The following is a 15,141-nucleotide window of genomic DNA, read 5'->3' on the forward strand; positions in this document are numbered from 1 at the left end:
TATGGTCCCAACAGCGTTTAAAGAAAACAGCCGGCATCCCATCAGGCCCCGGAGCTTTGAGATTCTTCATTTTCTTCAGCACATTCCAAATCTCTTCAGTTGTGGGAGTTTGAGCAAGCAGATCATTGTTGGCAGCATCTAGTTTGACTGGAGCTTGGAAATGGATAGTGATGTTTTCTTCGTTAGGGTCTCGCTTGAATATATTAGAGAAGTGATCAACCAGATAAGCCACTACACCATCAGCATTTGTGAGCCAGCTTCCATCAGTTTGTTGATGAGCTGCAATCTGATTTTTCCTTCTTCTTTGAGTTGCAGCAAGATGAAAAATATGCGTATTTTTATCAACATTGGGGATCCAGTTCACTTTACTCCTTTGCTCATAATATTTGTATTGTAATTGATGGAGAGATTCAATCTTATCACACATTTTTTTCTCATCCTATCTGATGTCTCTCAAGTGAGCTTCTTTTTGGATGTTGAGAAGTTCAGCCTTAGCGTGTTCCATGGCCTGGAAGATGTTCCCAAAGGATTTCCTGCTCCACTTGTTTAAAGATTTACCAACTGCATCCAGTTTGCCAACAATATTCACCTGCTGAGTGGACCAAGCATCAATCACCACATCTTTGAATTCTTGATGCTCCATCCAAAATTACTCAATTTTGTTCGAATGCTTTCTCTTACGTTGATTTTCCCTATGAGTATTAACCAGAATTGGGGAATGGTCACTACTAGTTCTAGGTAGATGAAGAACCCCAGTATCCTTGAACATGAGGAGCCAATTTGTAGTGCACATAGCTCTGTCTAGCCTCTCATATATAGGCTCTGATAAGGTAGCTTCATTCGACCAAGTAAAAGCTGGGCCAATATAACCCAAATCAACCAAACTTCTATCTTGGATGAAATCCTTAAAACCATTGTTAGCAGAATTAAACTTTTGACTACCACCATGCTTTTCTGAGCTGGAGCAGATACCATTTAGATCACCCACCATACACCAAGGATTCTGAATCTGAGCAGTGAATAGGGAGAAATTGTGCCAAAATTCATTTCTTTTCTGACTACTAGGAGGGCCATAGACACAGAATACATCCCAATCACTCTCTAATAGGTTATGAATACGACAGTGAATAACATTTGTATTGGAACTGAGAATTTCTAGGTTAACAGAATCATTCCACAGAATAACCAGACCTCCACTTCTACCAATTGCAGGAACAAAATTGTAGTTGTCAAAATCTAATGAAGAAAAAAGCTTGGTTGATTTTACCTCATTCAAGAGAGTTTCAGAAAGAAAAGCAATTTGGGGATTGCAAGCCCTGAGAAACGCTTTAATATTACGGACTGTCGAGATGTTTCCCAGCCCTCGGCAGTTCCAGGAGAAGATTAACATTGAACTTGTGGCTGATTTTGGGAAGCCACCACACCCTTTTGAGAGTTAACTGTTGAATGAGTCTTCTTGATTGGAACATCAATATCCATAGGACAAGCATGCCTTTTAACCCCAATTGAAATCTCTTCATCTTTCTTTTCAGTGCTTCCTTTCGAATTAACCCTTGTTGATCTCTTCCAACACTTATTCTTCTTCTTCGTTGAATCAGTAGAAGAAACTGAGATAGATGAGAACTCATCTGCCTCACTTGATTTCAAAAATTCTCCTCGCTGAATGAAATTCGAATTAGGTTTGGTATTTGGGTGTGATGAAAGGTAAGGGGTTGAATTAGTCTGCAACTGTGGGTTATCGGGTTTTAACATTAGGCTTCTTGGATTTATTATGAGCTTGGCCTTTGAACCATTTTCAGAAGCTGGTAATATAGCCAACTTCATCGAAGCAAAATTACCTTCAGTATTTATCGTACTTTCACTGTCTGTAATTTTCTTTGATGGCATCTCACAGCTAAGAATTTTCTGATCAACCATTTTACTTGGATCGTGTGACTGCAGCTGGGAGTGGTTGTCAGGCTTTACAGTTGTGTTTGTGTTGGTGGCATACAGTTCTGTAACTGCAGCATTTTTATTTGTCTTATAATTGACATGACTATCATCCTTACCTTGCTCAGGGTACATCACCTGCTTTCCTGTAGATGTCGACACCTTGTCATCTTTAGATAAACTTATGTTTTTTAAGACCGTTGCAGTAGACGTCAAGGGCTGCCTGCACTTTTCAGAGTACCCTAAATTAGCTGTTTCCCCACTGTTGCTTCATTCTTAATGCTGCCAAATTAAGTTGTATCTGACTGGGTGCATCCTTGCTACCGTTGATCATTTTCCCTGATATTAACGGCCCCTGAGCATTGGTGTTAGATTTCTTCACTTGATGAAGATCTTGAGCTGGTCGTATGATTCCTGGATTGTTTTGCTTGAAAAAGGCTCTAATTTCTTCGTTATACCTGGCATATGTCTTGTCATTCATCTTGTAAGCAAACTCCGCCGGACTGAGATTTGGGATCCCTTCTAGCTTTTTTGATAGATGTGGACACTGCTTCATAATATGCCCAAAGTACCCGCAAAAGAAACACAATCTAGTGAGTTTTTCATACCTGAAAGTGATAGTAATCTTCTTTTTCGATTTTAAGGTAATAATCATATCTTTAGGCAGAGGTTTAGTGATATCCAATCTAACACGTACCTTTTGTGTATTTACCCCATTTAGATGCTAGTTCAGAGTCTAGTGGATCTGGATTTCCAATTTCCTTAATGATATTGGAAACTTTTTCTTTGTTCATCATACTTAATGGTAATCCATGAATATGTATCCAGAAGTAAACGTATTTTAAATCATAGTCTTCTATAAGAAATTCTTCTTTACATCTTTCCAGTAGCATTAGGTCTTCTTTTACAGACCATGGAGTGCCTTGTAGAGCAGCTTCCATGTCGCATAAAAACTGAAACTTTGCATTGTAGTATCCACTTCCAATATCTGTGATCGAAACTGCACCTGTGGGTCTCCAAGCTTTTGACAGGACTTCGTTTAGAATGTTTAGATGATCCTCTTTCCCAGAGTTGAACTTGAAGAGCACGTTTTTATGAGTATCAAATGAAGTTTCTTGCGCATCATCATTGTCATCATAACTGTATGTGTGAGGTTCCTCCATAAGGTTATTCATACGGTTGATGATGTCTTCAAACTCAGAGTTAGGGTTACCTTGTGGAGTTGAAGCCATGAGAGAAACAACCAAGCAAAAAGGAGAAAGAAAGCATAAGAGATAGAGGGGAATAACGAAAATAAAAAATCACAGATTGATTAGATAAAACCCTAATGGGAGATATAATCCATCAATGGAGATGGAGAAAAAACCATCTAAGCAGATGGAGAGAGAGTATTTTGCCATTTTCCATCCCGAGTTAACTAGGTACAGTTTAGTCCAAAAGATATTTGAAATATGAAAACTACACGTATAACCTTCCTGATTTACTATTTAGTCCAAATATTTACGGTTTAGTCCAAAGTGACACATGATGATGTCCGCAATTTTAAATAATATAAAAATAATTAAAAAACGATTTATCTTTAGAACCGTTCGTCCAAAATTCACAAATTTTATATATTTGGAAAGCTCTTTTCGATATCTACGAAAAGAGTACCCGTATGACTATATAATTTTCATTTTTTAAAAATCGTAGTATACACTAGTGTATATAAACATGTACATCTACAAAAATCCAGAAATTACAAAGACAAGACAAGTTGCACCAGTTTGTACACCACATACAACATGTCCATTCTGATATAAAAAAAAAACATGTCCATTGTTCTTCTCAACGTTCTTAAGCTCCCTCGAAAAGTACCTAAACACATAGCAAGCATGCTATTAAAATCAACTCATGATATCGAAAAACAACAACTTAAGATGGTGTAATCACACCTTAAATTCCCCACCATAGGCACTACTCATCTTCTCCAATCATCAAAGAGATGAATGCAAGTCAAATATGGGCTCCAGGTAATGTTACATACAGAGGAATGCCAGTCATTATCTATCGCCTAATTTAGGCTTCCGATATTTCCAACAATAAATAGAATGACGATCAAAGAAGAGATTGCAGTCGTCGACATTAGAAGACTATTATACATTATTCAACAAACATTTGATCTCAGGGATGCAAACCAGCAAGTCAGATCAACCTCTTGTATTTTCTAAGATCATTTTCACATTTGTCACTTTATCCAAAATCTGTAAACTCAATCCCTACAATATCTTATGGATTTTTTTAAAATCTCAATCTTTGTTAAAAGAAATATCCTCTGGTTAAAACCAAAACTTCGGAGCCTAAAAAAAGAAAGAAAGCAAAAATGGGAGAGTAGTAACGCTATTAAGCAACCGAACATGCTCACTTAAAGAAGTTCTTGATTCAGTAGTACCAAGAAAATATTTTCAAACAAACTTTTGATGAAAGAAGTTTCTTATAATCAACATGTGTACAACTATGTACACGTCAACAGTCAATAGGTGTACATAGTTGTACACCTGTACTTCAAAGAGAATATGCAAACACCCAACGCCTTTTAAACAACACGCATACTCAAAGGATGCGACTTTTCCATTATGTAAACCCTACATCAATCATGCAATATAAGTCGATCCTAACATGCCTAATTACTAATTCTAGTTTCAAAGATTAAAAACAAAAATGTGGTCAGACAACTTACATTAGCCTCAGAATTCTGTTGTGATGGGCTACGAGAACGAGCAGGTTCACACTGAGATCGGCTCCTTTTTCCAGGACTTTCATGAATGCGTCTATCAGGGCTTTCACCCCTAGATGGAGGAGTCCTGCGAGGAGATGCACTCATCTTCCCAGGACTAGAACTGCGCCGAACAGGAGAGAGGCACTGGAAAAAAATGAGAATGTTTTCATCAATATAAGGTGCATAGCAAGAGAGCATAAGAATCAAATATGTGTACATTTATGTGCATATTAACAATCAGCAAGTGCACATTTATGTATACTATCAACTATGTACACGTTATCTTTAAAACCATTCTGTGAATGATTATGAATAAGGATGATTACTATAAGGTATGTAACAAGACCAAAACAAAAAGAAAAAGAAAAGAAATGTTCTTACAGTGTTTTGAGATCAACCTTAATTACCTCAAATATTGTTTCATTGCAAAAAGAAACATCGTTGGCAGTTGAGATGGTGCTTAGTTATGCACCCAATGCAGGATCTATGGAAATATAGCTCAAATTGAGCGTACACCTTGGAGGCATAATAGATGCAGCCTTCGAAGTCGTCTTCGTCATCCTGACCACTATATTAAGTTGATCCTGATTGGTTTCTGAGGAAGCTAGGAGATCCTCAAGTTGCTCTAATCTCATAATAACGATGATAGAGGTCCAAAATTATGCACAAAACAACGATGATAGAGATCCTGGAACCCTATACATTACCCTATGATACAAAAAGAATAAACAATGCACATAAAAATGCACTGCATATAACTGGTGTACAAGCATATACACCTCGTATAACAAGCACACAAAAAAAAAAACAATGCACTTTTATTTGCACCCATGTAACTGGTGTACAAGAAAATACACCAGTTAATTTTTATTTTTAGGATTAAGCATAATCAATAGAAAAACTACATTGACAAGAAATCAGATGATTAAAAAGGGATAAGAAAGAAATAATGATCGTTGGATGTCATGCCATGGTATTTATACATGTCTTTAATATTTTTACTAGTATGAGAAGTGTCCACCATAGAGTTTCGACAATATACCATATAGGATCTTAAACAAAAGCTAGTTCAATAAAAGCTAAAACACTATATTATACCACTCTGAAAAAAGCAGAAACCCAAACTGAGGAAAAAAGGTTTGACACTTGCTCAAAATCTGAAAACCCCAAATGAGGAGAGAAAAATAAAATTGACCTTTCTTGACCAGAAGTGTCCCAAATTTGAGATTTGATATTTTCATTTCAACTTTCAAACTCTGATCAAGTGCCATGTTCTTGTATGTTTCCTTCTTCATTACCTTGGCCGCCAACATCTCAAAATCTTCTTGTGTTACATGCACTCTCCTTTTCTTTAAAACAAATATCCCCCATTGTCCTTCAATGCATACAACCTGTGAGTAAAAAAAGAGTTCATCAAACACAAATTCAAAGGAAAACAAGCAACGGTAGTAATATAGTTTTGTATTATTAATAATTAGCATGTGTACAACTATGTACACGATAACAATCAACGGGCGTACAACTATGTACACATTAACAATCCATGGGTGTACAATTATGTACACATAATAATCGACGAGTTTACAACTATGTATACATTAATATCACCAATGAGACAGAATGCATGAATTGTAATGATGAAGGAGTTGCAATCTAAGAGTTCAACTGAATTCAGGATACAACCACAACACCATTTTTAACGGAAGAAATCTTCTCTCCGTTAAGTTTTCTAATTTTTGAGTCAATTTGGTGTACTAGCTCGACAATCTCATAATCCAGAACGACAATAAAATGAGCATTTTCAACAGAGTGCGTCCATAATGAGAAACAGATACTAGGATCGTCAATTAAATATAAACAATCCAACAATAGCATATATATATATATGAAGTGAAGCGACGTTAAGTCCACATAACAGTTAATCTTAACCAGTTACGCAGAACTGATAATAACGAGGGAAACAAATACAGTCTGCACTAGCCCAAGTACGAATTTCACAAAATGATCCCGCTATCAAAACAGTATAGCTTGGACTTACCTAGTGCTTTGCTTTTAAAAGAACATATGAGTTCCAAATTAATCAAATATCTAGATGATGAAACCTTCAAAAACAAACTATTAGCTTAGTTTGATGTGTAGGGGGTAACTACCCTCATAACTTGAGTAAGATTATGTAATAGCTATGTCAACTAAAAAAATATCCTGCAACAACATAAAAATGTTCCATATAAAATGAAACATCTAGATGCCAAACACCAATCCATTCATCACATTACAGGCACTGGCTAATATTTCAGTTTACAGTTCAAAAGTACGATCTAATGATCTTTATGGTGGTACCAGTGAGATGCAAGGAATACAATAACAATATGGTACAACAAACTCAACACCATTTACTGGTCAAAGAACAAATTATATAAGACAAAGGATGTTGAGCAGTCACGTAGAGAACATAAGCATAGCCCAAAGATGCAGTCCACGAAGTCTGGAAGACCAAATTAATTTGGTGCAAGATCCAAGTGATGCCTAAGATTCTTACTCCGATACAAGGGAAAAAATTATGGGCTTTTCCTTCACCCCATGATACAGACGACACAACATTTTAAATTTAGTTAATTAAGCTAAACAAGTATACAACACTTTAGAAAAGAAATAAAATATGAATTGACATTCTACTTAATTCATTCAGTAAAATACCCTCTCTACTAACGTGTCGGAATGCATTATTAACATTAGAGAATCAAATTCTCATCTGCTGCAACCCATATCAAACACAATTGATTCATAAAAATGCTATAGCTTAATATCTATATTCCGACTAGCCTAATCGCTAGTCGGCAGCCGCCTACCGTGTCGCACTACCACAAGTTAGTAATTGATTTTGACCTTTAATTAACTATGAAGTAAAATAAGCTAATGATGGGATTCTCATTTTACCATTTCATCAAACAGATTATAAGCATAAGCTCATCCTAAGTACATACATAATCCATAGACAAATAATAATATGAAACGAACCTTGAATTAGGAGGGAATGTTTTGCTCCGGATAGAGTCAACGGTTTGATTCGTCCCTTGATGCTTCCTACCAAGAAAATTTATCATCATTTAAACCAATTGAAAGCAAAAAATAATGAGAGGATTATAGATCTAACTTCTTCCCATTAATCGAATAAGAAACTCGAACTAAAATCAAAGAAATTAGGTTTTTGAAATCGTAAAAAAATAATTTAAAATCGATAAAGTTTCATCGGCAATTAAATTAAATGATAAGAACATGTTCTCATCTTTCATACCACTTTTAATTGATGAAATCTTCGTACTAATTCGCTGAAATTCATCATTTTGAGTTAAAAATCTTCGAAAGAAGGAACTGATGATGACGATTTAGACTTTTCAAGATGAATTCAGTGATTGTTTGATTATCCTAATTAGATTTGAAGATTGAACTTTCATTGAAACAACAAGATCAGGTTTTATGATTTTTTTCTTCTCTCGGGAGAGCTGTTCCATGAAATGAAAATGAAAAAAATGGAAACTGAAATACGAAGAACTGATGTTACTTAGCTGGGGGGCATTTTTGTCCTCGATAAATTGGTTTTGGACTGAGTAAGGATTAACCCGTATGAAATTTGGTAAATTTGGATCTCCTAGTACTAGACTTGAGAGGGCAAGACTAAAGAGTCCAAAGCCGATCATATTTGGGACTAAATGTTAATTTCTACTTTACTTTTCGCACTATGAGATATAAACCGGCATGGGACGGGGAAGCCTAATTTCAGATCCCATATACGTTTTGGAACTCGTAAGTTTAGTCTTGGTTGGTTGGCTGACTATATGGTATGACACAAGCGGAAGCGGTAAAAGATAAGGAGAATCCACTCCTTAAGGTGATGATAAAAGACTCCAATCCAGGAGTAAAGACTCTAATTCAAGAGTTAAAAGACAATATCAATGGTGTTTAACCAAACAAACTTTAACAGTTTCATTAATCAATAATAGCGAGCCACAGTTGTTTTACAAAGATGATGAAATAGGCTATTTATAGCCCACAAACATAAAACCTAGAAATCTAGAACATTCCTAACTATCCTAACAGAATATATTATTCTCATAAAAACAAGATAAATATAATAAAGAAGCTAATTATCCTAATAACTAAAATAGTAAAATTAAGATATATCCAAGATATTAACAATATCTTGAAATATATGCGAACTCCAAATATACGTCCCGTATCACTATAACTTGGATACTTATAGTCATCACACCTTCACTGACAGTAGTAGTGAATGTGGAGCGGTGGTGTCCGGATTCTTGGTAGAAAGGGGCCAAAAAAAAAAAAAAAAAGAAAATCAGCGGCAACATGACTGTACAAATAAGATCTTTTGGCCATTTATGGCGGCCAGGAACTAACTTTGCTTGTCTTCCATTCGCGAGAATTCAAATCCAAGTATCAATCGACCAATTAAGTGCTTATGGTGGCCTTTTTGTTAAAAGTGATTTTGCTGTGGAAATGTTATGTCCCAAGCTTTATTGTAGTGGAACGTTTGTTCTTTGTTGAGTTATTGGGTTACCCCTTGTCTCATTTTTCTTTTCATAGGAACGACTTTAGTTGCCGATGTTACTTTCAAAGAACATCTTTTTTACTAAGGCCCAATCCAAAGTGGACAAGAGTTGCGGATTAGGGGTCACCCACAACCAAACCGTCAAAATTGCGGATTTGAAAAATCTAACCGTGTCCGGCTCAATCACCCGCGGATATGACATCCGCGGATCAACGGATTGTACGGGCCGGATGCGGATTAACTGGGAATTTAGTTTTAAAAAAATAAAAAAAAGAAGAAGTAACATCCAGAATCAAAACGAGAAATGATAACCCAAAACTAGGCAAAGACATTAGTTCGCTGGGCTCAAATAATCCGAGACAAACACATTAGTTCACACAGACTCATCAGAGACTGTTTCATCCTTGCTGCCAAGATGATTACTACTCGTTTCATTTTCTTTGCTACTTTAAAAGGTTGATGCCAGTAATGTTGTTTGACTTTTCCCTAAAGTCTAAGTCACCATCTCACTCAAGCATCATGAATCATGGTCAATAAATGTGTATCTGTTAAAGAAATTTTGTGTACAGTCTCTGCAGCAGTCTATCGACAACTAATACTCAATTTAAATTCCATCATCTTGCAGCAACTAAGTTTTCCTTTTCAACACCACTTGTTGTAACTCAATTTATTATTACCTCCAATAACAGGATAGAACAGAACCTTAGAATTAGTTTCATCGAAAATTCTCAGAAAATCCACCATTTGTGGGAGGAGGAAATGAGCTATGATTTTGTCGAACTAACTGCTAATATGCATAATAATGTACAACAGTTGCGGTGCGGGTGAATCCGCGGATTTCAAAGTCCAACCTCAACCAAACCTTTAAAAGTGCGGATTTGAGAATCTCACCCGTGTCCGGCCCATTAATCTTGCGGATTCCCCCGAAATTTCGCGGACGGATACGGATGAAATCCGCGGTTCCGGACTTTTTGTACACCCCTAGTGGTTGTGACCTTTTTGCCTTCAAAGATTTCCCTTTCTAGTAAGTGCACCTGCAGTTCTTCCCGCCTATTAAGGCATTCAAAAAACTTGAATCCTAAATTAAGTATCCAGACACTGACTGGATCTAAGCCAACATGATTCTTCCCACCTATTTTGGTCAGTTTGTCTTTCAGACCTTTACGCATCATAATGAGCTAGGAACCGAACTGGTGGACATGATCATTAGATGCTTTATAGTGCAACAGTGTTTTTTTGAAGAGTTGTTTCCAAGCCAAGTTTTACACTAGTAGTCATATAAAGTAAAAAAAAACTGATTAGTTTATTTCTACTTGGAGCTGGTTAAGAAGAATTGTGCACAGAAAAACCAAGCCTCAAAAAAAAAATGCTTTCATTGAGAGTTGAACTCAAGACCTCCCGCTTACTAAACGGGTGCTCTAACCAACTGAGCTATGAAAGCTGGTTGGTTCTGATGCACACTATTTACCAAGTGAATATTGTATGTTATTATCATCTTGGTAACATAAGATGGACAGACCACAAGTCTTCATATGACTCAATTTACAATGCCAGATCCATGAAACTAATCAAAATGGAAGAGATCACATTTCTCTAGTAAATTTCTACTTAAAAATCTTTCTAGTTATGCATTTGATCACACTATCATCGACAAGATAAAACCATAAGTACATTTCGAAACGCTACAAGTATTGACATTGTTACCTGAGAACTAACAGTAAGATTTTTTTTTTGGTTTTTGGGTTTTTGTTATGACGGGTGTCGCCTGAAACCTTATCTTCGCATTTTGCCTTGACTTGAGTTCTTCCCACTGACACCGGATATCTGTTTTAAGCTAGTAAGAGCATCTTGAGCATGTCTCTTTGTGTTTGTGTTGCCATGCTTAAAAGCTTCCACCAATGCTCTAACCAACGACTGATTGATTGCGTATCTTTGAGCATGGCTTTCCACTCTTAGTATCCTCTCCAACATCCAAATCGTTTTCTCTTGTAGCTCCCCCGTCCGAACTTCTGTAAACAACTCAATAACCTCGTCGCTTACGCCAAGTCGTTCAAGCTCATCAGCTGCCCTTCTTGAACAACTAGGAGTGTCATAAACGAGTGTGGATAGTGCTTCTACAGCAGTGATCTGAGCATTCGTGTCCTCGTCATTGAGAAGGTCAAGTAAGGGTCTGATGCAATTTCCCTTGAACAAGCAGAACTGACTTTCATCCTCACAGGCGAAACTATGGATAGGACAGCTTTGAGTAACCTTAGATGCTCTCCCGCAAAAGAATATCGAAGAAAAAAAACTAGTCGAAGGTTGTGGCTCGAAGTCTGTAGATGCGACCAGAGTCCTTCCACATTCAGATAAATATTTCAAACCAAGAGCAGCTCGTTGCCTCAATCTCGGTTGTTGGGAGCACAGCTGGTCCTTGAAAACGGTCATAAGGCGATGCTCACGAACTGCGTCGAGGACGGTTGCGTCAGGGAATCGAACAAAATGCAGTAACAATCCTAGTAGCCCTTCGATCATGGATGAAGACAGACGTGATGTTCTTTCACTAGATTTCAGAGAAGTAACTATCCATTTAATAAGACTGGCTCCCAAGACCGTTTGCACTTCATCTTCTGTTAAGGGAAGGTTGGCAAGTATGCAAGCAGAATCAGATCTCTCACTATCGGACCTTTCTGTGTCTAGTAGCTTGTCTTTCAACAGCGAGATGCTGTTAGAAGCTCTAAGCTCGTCAACTAGAACTTGTCCCAACCTGTCAGAAAGGATTCTTGTCAGCCTGAAAGCATAATTTCTATGCTCAGCTTCTCCGTGTTCAAGAAACTGAAGAATGATGGCGACACCACCTCCGGATTCTATATGTGTTGCAACTGACTCTGCACGAGAGAAATCTTTGGTAAGTAAAACCGAACAAGATAAAAGACTCTAAGCTTGAAGCCAACCTATTGCTAAGCTAACTAGTTCATAAGGGAAAAGAGCCATACCTGATGCTTGAGGAGATGAAGAAATTCCATGAAGGATGTGGAGAATTGCAACTTCTCCTTTAGGAGATGAAAGCGGCAATATCCTCAAAAGATTATGAACAATCGATTCCGACTGCATTGAGTCGCCTTCATGGTTGATACATGCCAACTCCCAGTGACCAGGTTTGGAGACTATATTTGCTGCTATAGACGCTGCAAGATCCTTCAGGTGCTGTTTATCATCTCCCGCCTGGAAAAGAATTTCAACAACGGCCAAAAGTACACCTGAATCCACAAGAATTGTAGCATTGTCCTCAGAGGAAGACAAGTTATACAACGCTTGTAAACTAGGTTCCTTCCCCTCCGGCTTCGATAACATGTCAACAAGAATTTTAGAACCTTGCCTGGCAATTTGCTCTTTACTGTTGTTTTCCAGTGTCATCTTTCCAACCATTGATGCCATTTCAATCTGAACCTCTTCAGTACCTTCACGGAGTCGAGAAAGTAAAGGTTCAAATCGTCCTGCAGCTGCTAAGGGGTGAACATTCTCATCCACCTTTTCAAGTCTCTTTAAAACCTCTTCAGCTAAATTGCATAAAGAAGGATGCTCCAGATCCCCTGCCATGCTTGAGAGAAGAACTAAAGCTCCTTTCTCTGATGCAATGCTTGTGCAATAAGATTCATCGTTTGAAAATTCAAGTAATAATTTCACAGCATACTCTTTCTCCTTCTCCGAGCTTCCAATAAGACTATGTATCGCCAATCTAGTCGCTCCCTCTTGAAGCATGACTTGCTAGGGAAAAAGAAAAGAAGAATTATGTCAGGATTCAATACATAACTAGGATTACAAATAAGATTTGAAAATTCAGGGTTCATCATTACCTTGCACTCGTCGTTCTTGGCGACGCTTACCAAAGCCATAAGAGCTTTGCTCCGCAAGTGTGACCTTATATTCTTTGAACATTTCTTCAACATCTTAACAATAAGAACATCAACTCCTTCGTTTCTGATTTTGTACCTGCTTGACGGATGATCCTCGGAGATCTTATAGATTCGATCACAAACACGTTCGATATTTTCAACCGGAAGAGGACAACCCCCACTAGGGTACTCAACGTCGAGACATTCAACAGCAGATTTGATCTGAATGTCAACATTTCTGTTCACCCATTCCTCAATTGCTCCAGCAAGACCAATATTCGGCTTCTGCTCCAAAGATTTAAGAACTTGTCCAGTAACTGGACAAGTCGGATCACGACCGTCCTCTATGCATCGTTCAAACCAGTATTCAATTGCGGAGCGCTCGTAAGTCTGAGAAGACTCTAAGACGACCGGATCTTTCATTACTTCTTTTGTCAGTGGGCATAGAAAATTCTTAAATGGTTGGATTTGTGTATCCTCTTCACAATCCAGACCAAATGTCTCAGCAGCAATTGTTGGATCAAGTGACCAACAGTTAAAAATTCTCTCTAGTGAGTTTAGTATCCGTCTCTCTGCAATCGAATTAGAACTCGCTACGTCGTTGCGCAACAACTTGATTTGTTCTTGTAATTCAGATAGATTCTCATTGTCAGTCCCTAAAGCTCTTGCTAAGTCCATCATTATAGCACTTTGAACTGCTTTACTTGTGTGTCTACCATCTGCTTCTTTCCGCAGCGTACAATAAACCCTCTCTTCATTCTCTGTCACCTATATCACACAAAAACCTTAAGGTAAGCACCACAGAACAGAGCAAAACATAGCAAAAACAGGGCAGAACAGAGCAAAATGAGAGAGTTTAGTCTACTTACAGGGAACTGGGAAAGCTTCATATCTCTAGAAAGATCAATAGTTTTCTTATGAAGATCAGGATTATTCTCAAGATTAATAGAGGAACCAAGTAATGCTAACCAACCACCAATAGCAACGGTACGTTGTTGAAGCGAAGAACGTAGCGCTTCACTATTAATCAAAACATAGATTTTACTTCTTTCTCTGTAACTCAACAAAGTTTCACTAGACTTAATCAAATCTCCTGAAATCCCTTTTAATGCTGTCAACACAGAAGCTGAGAAATTCTGATCAGTATCTGATCTAAGAAACTGATTTAAAACTAGTTCTAAGCGCTTAATATATGAAGAAAAACGTCTAGGATTCTCCCACGAGTAATTTTCATCAGGAACTGAGCAAATTTCTGAGAGGTAATGATGGATTGATTCTACTGCTGCTAAGGGTGATGATGAACCCATTGGATTGTATGGCTGTGTTTGTGGTTGTGGTTGTGGTGGTGGCGGTGGTGGTGATGGTGGTGATTTAGTTTCATGTGTGTTAGATGATATGAAATGTGGGTCTGGTGAATTAGGTATTGATAATGAGATTTTGTTGATCATTTCTTTTGTTGTTGATTTGACAAGTGAAGGAAACAAAGGAAGACTGATGAAGTCAATTGAGAATTTAAGACTGATGATGCAGTCAATAATGAAGTCTTTCCAATTTTGTACAGTTGATGGAGAGGATTTTTCAAGGCTTCAGAAAGATCGAAGTGACAGCTTCCTTAAGCGTTTGTTCTGAGGGTAATGAAGTCATGGACTGTTGGGTTATATACTTAAGTTTTGCTCTTGGGAAATACACTCATTTCATTTTATTTTTTTATAGTTTAGTTTAATCCAGAAGATGAAGATGTTAGCTGGTTTAGGATTGCCATGGAGGTTATTTATTTTTTCGACATGTCAACTGAACTTAGGCCAGGGTACCAGTACCACCACCGTATCTGGAAGGGAATACAAAACCTTAGCTGAAGCTAGATGAGAGTGAAAATAGTAGTACCGAGTTCAGTATGGAATGTTGTGAAGTGGGAATTACAGGTCCACATTGGCTTGTATTGGTTTCCTAGAAGGATGTGAAATTTGAGGTAGGGAGTGGACAAAGTTTTTTCTAAGAAAACTACTCAAGGT

The 15,141-nt window shown here is 37.5% G+C and overlaps 2 protein-coding genes, 1 long non-coding RNA gene and 1 other non-coding gene across 4 annotated transcripts; all 4 read right to left on the reverse strand.

The window, feature by feature from the left end:
* Positions 1–439: 439 nt before the first annotated feature.
* LOC113312418 lies at positions 440–3,161 on the reverse strand. Its single transcript, XM_026561170.1, has 4 exons — positions 2,627–3,161; positions 1,389–2,075; positions 707–1,236; positions 440–589 (listed from the first exon to the last, which is right to left on the reverse strand). Exons 1-4 carry the CDS (start codon positions 3,159–3,161, stop codon positions 440–442), a joined length of 1,902 nt encoding a protein of 633 aa, XP_026416955.1.
* Positions 3,162–3,562: 401 nt separating this feature from the next.
* On the reverse strand, positions 3,563–8,224 carry LOC113308449. Its single transcript, XR_003339799.1, has 5 exons — positions 7,983–8,224; positions 7,706–7,771; positions 5,095–6,078; positions 4,649–4,831; positions 3,563–3,786 (listed from the first exon to the last, which is right to left on the reverse strand). It is a non-coding gene; the product is annotated as an uncharacterized LOC113308449 (long non-coding RNA).
* A 2,397-nt stretch (positions 8,225–10,621) lies between these two features.
* Positions 10,622–10,695, reverse strand: TRNAT-AGU. The gene has a single exon. It is a non-coding gene; the product is annotated as a tRNA-Thr (tRNA).
* Positions 10,696–10,770: 75 nt separating this feature from the next.
* LOC113308568 (U-box domain-containing protein 44-like) lies at positions 10,771–14,735 on the reverse strand. Its single transcript, XM_026557031.1, has 4 exons — positions 13,999–14,735; positions 13,091–13,897; positions 12,230–13,001; positions 10,771–12,121 (listed from the first exon to the last, which is right to left on the reverse strand). The coding sequence occupies exons 1-4, from the start codon at positions 14,575–14,577 to the stop codon at positions 11,028–11,030; spliced, it is 3,252 nt and encodes a 1,083-aa protein (XP_026412816.1). The 5' UTR covers positions 14,578–14,735; the 3' UTR covers positions 10,771–11,027.
* Positions 14,736–15,141: the final 406 nt, after the last annotated feature.

The sequence above is a fragment of the Papaver somniferum genome, chromosome 9 (genome assembly GCF_003573695.1).
Source record: "Papaver somniferum cultivar HN1 chromosome 9, ASM357369v1, whole genome shotgun sequence".
NCBI lineage: Eukaryota > Viridiplantae > Streptophyta > Magnoliopsida > Ranunculales > Papaveraceae > Papaver > Papaver somniferum.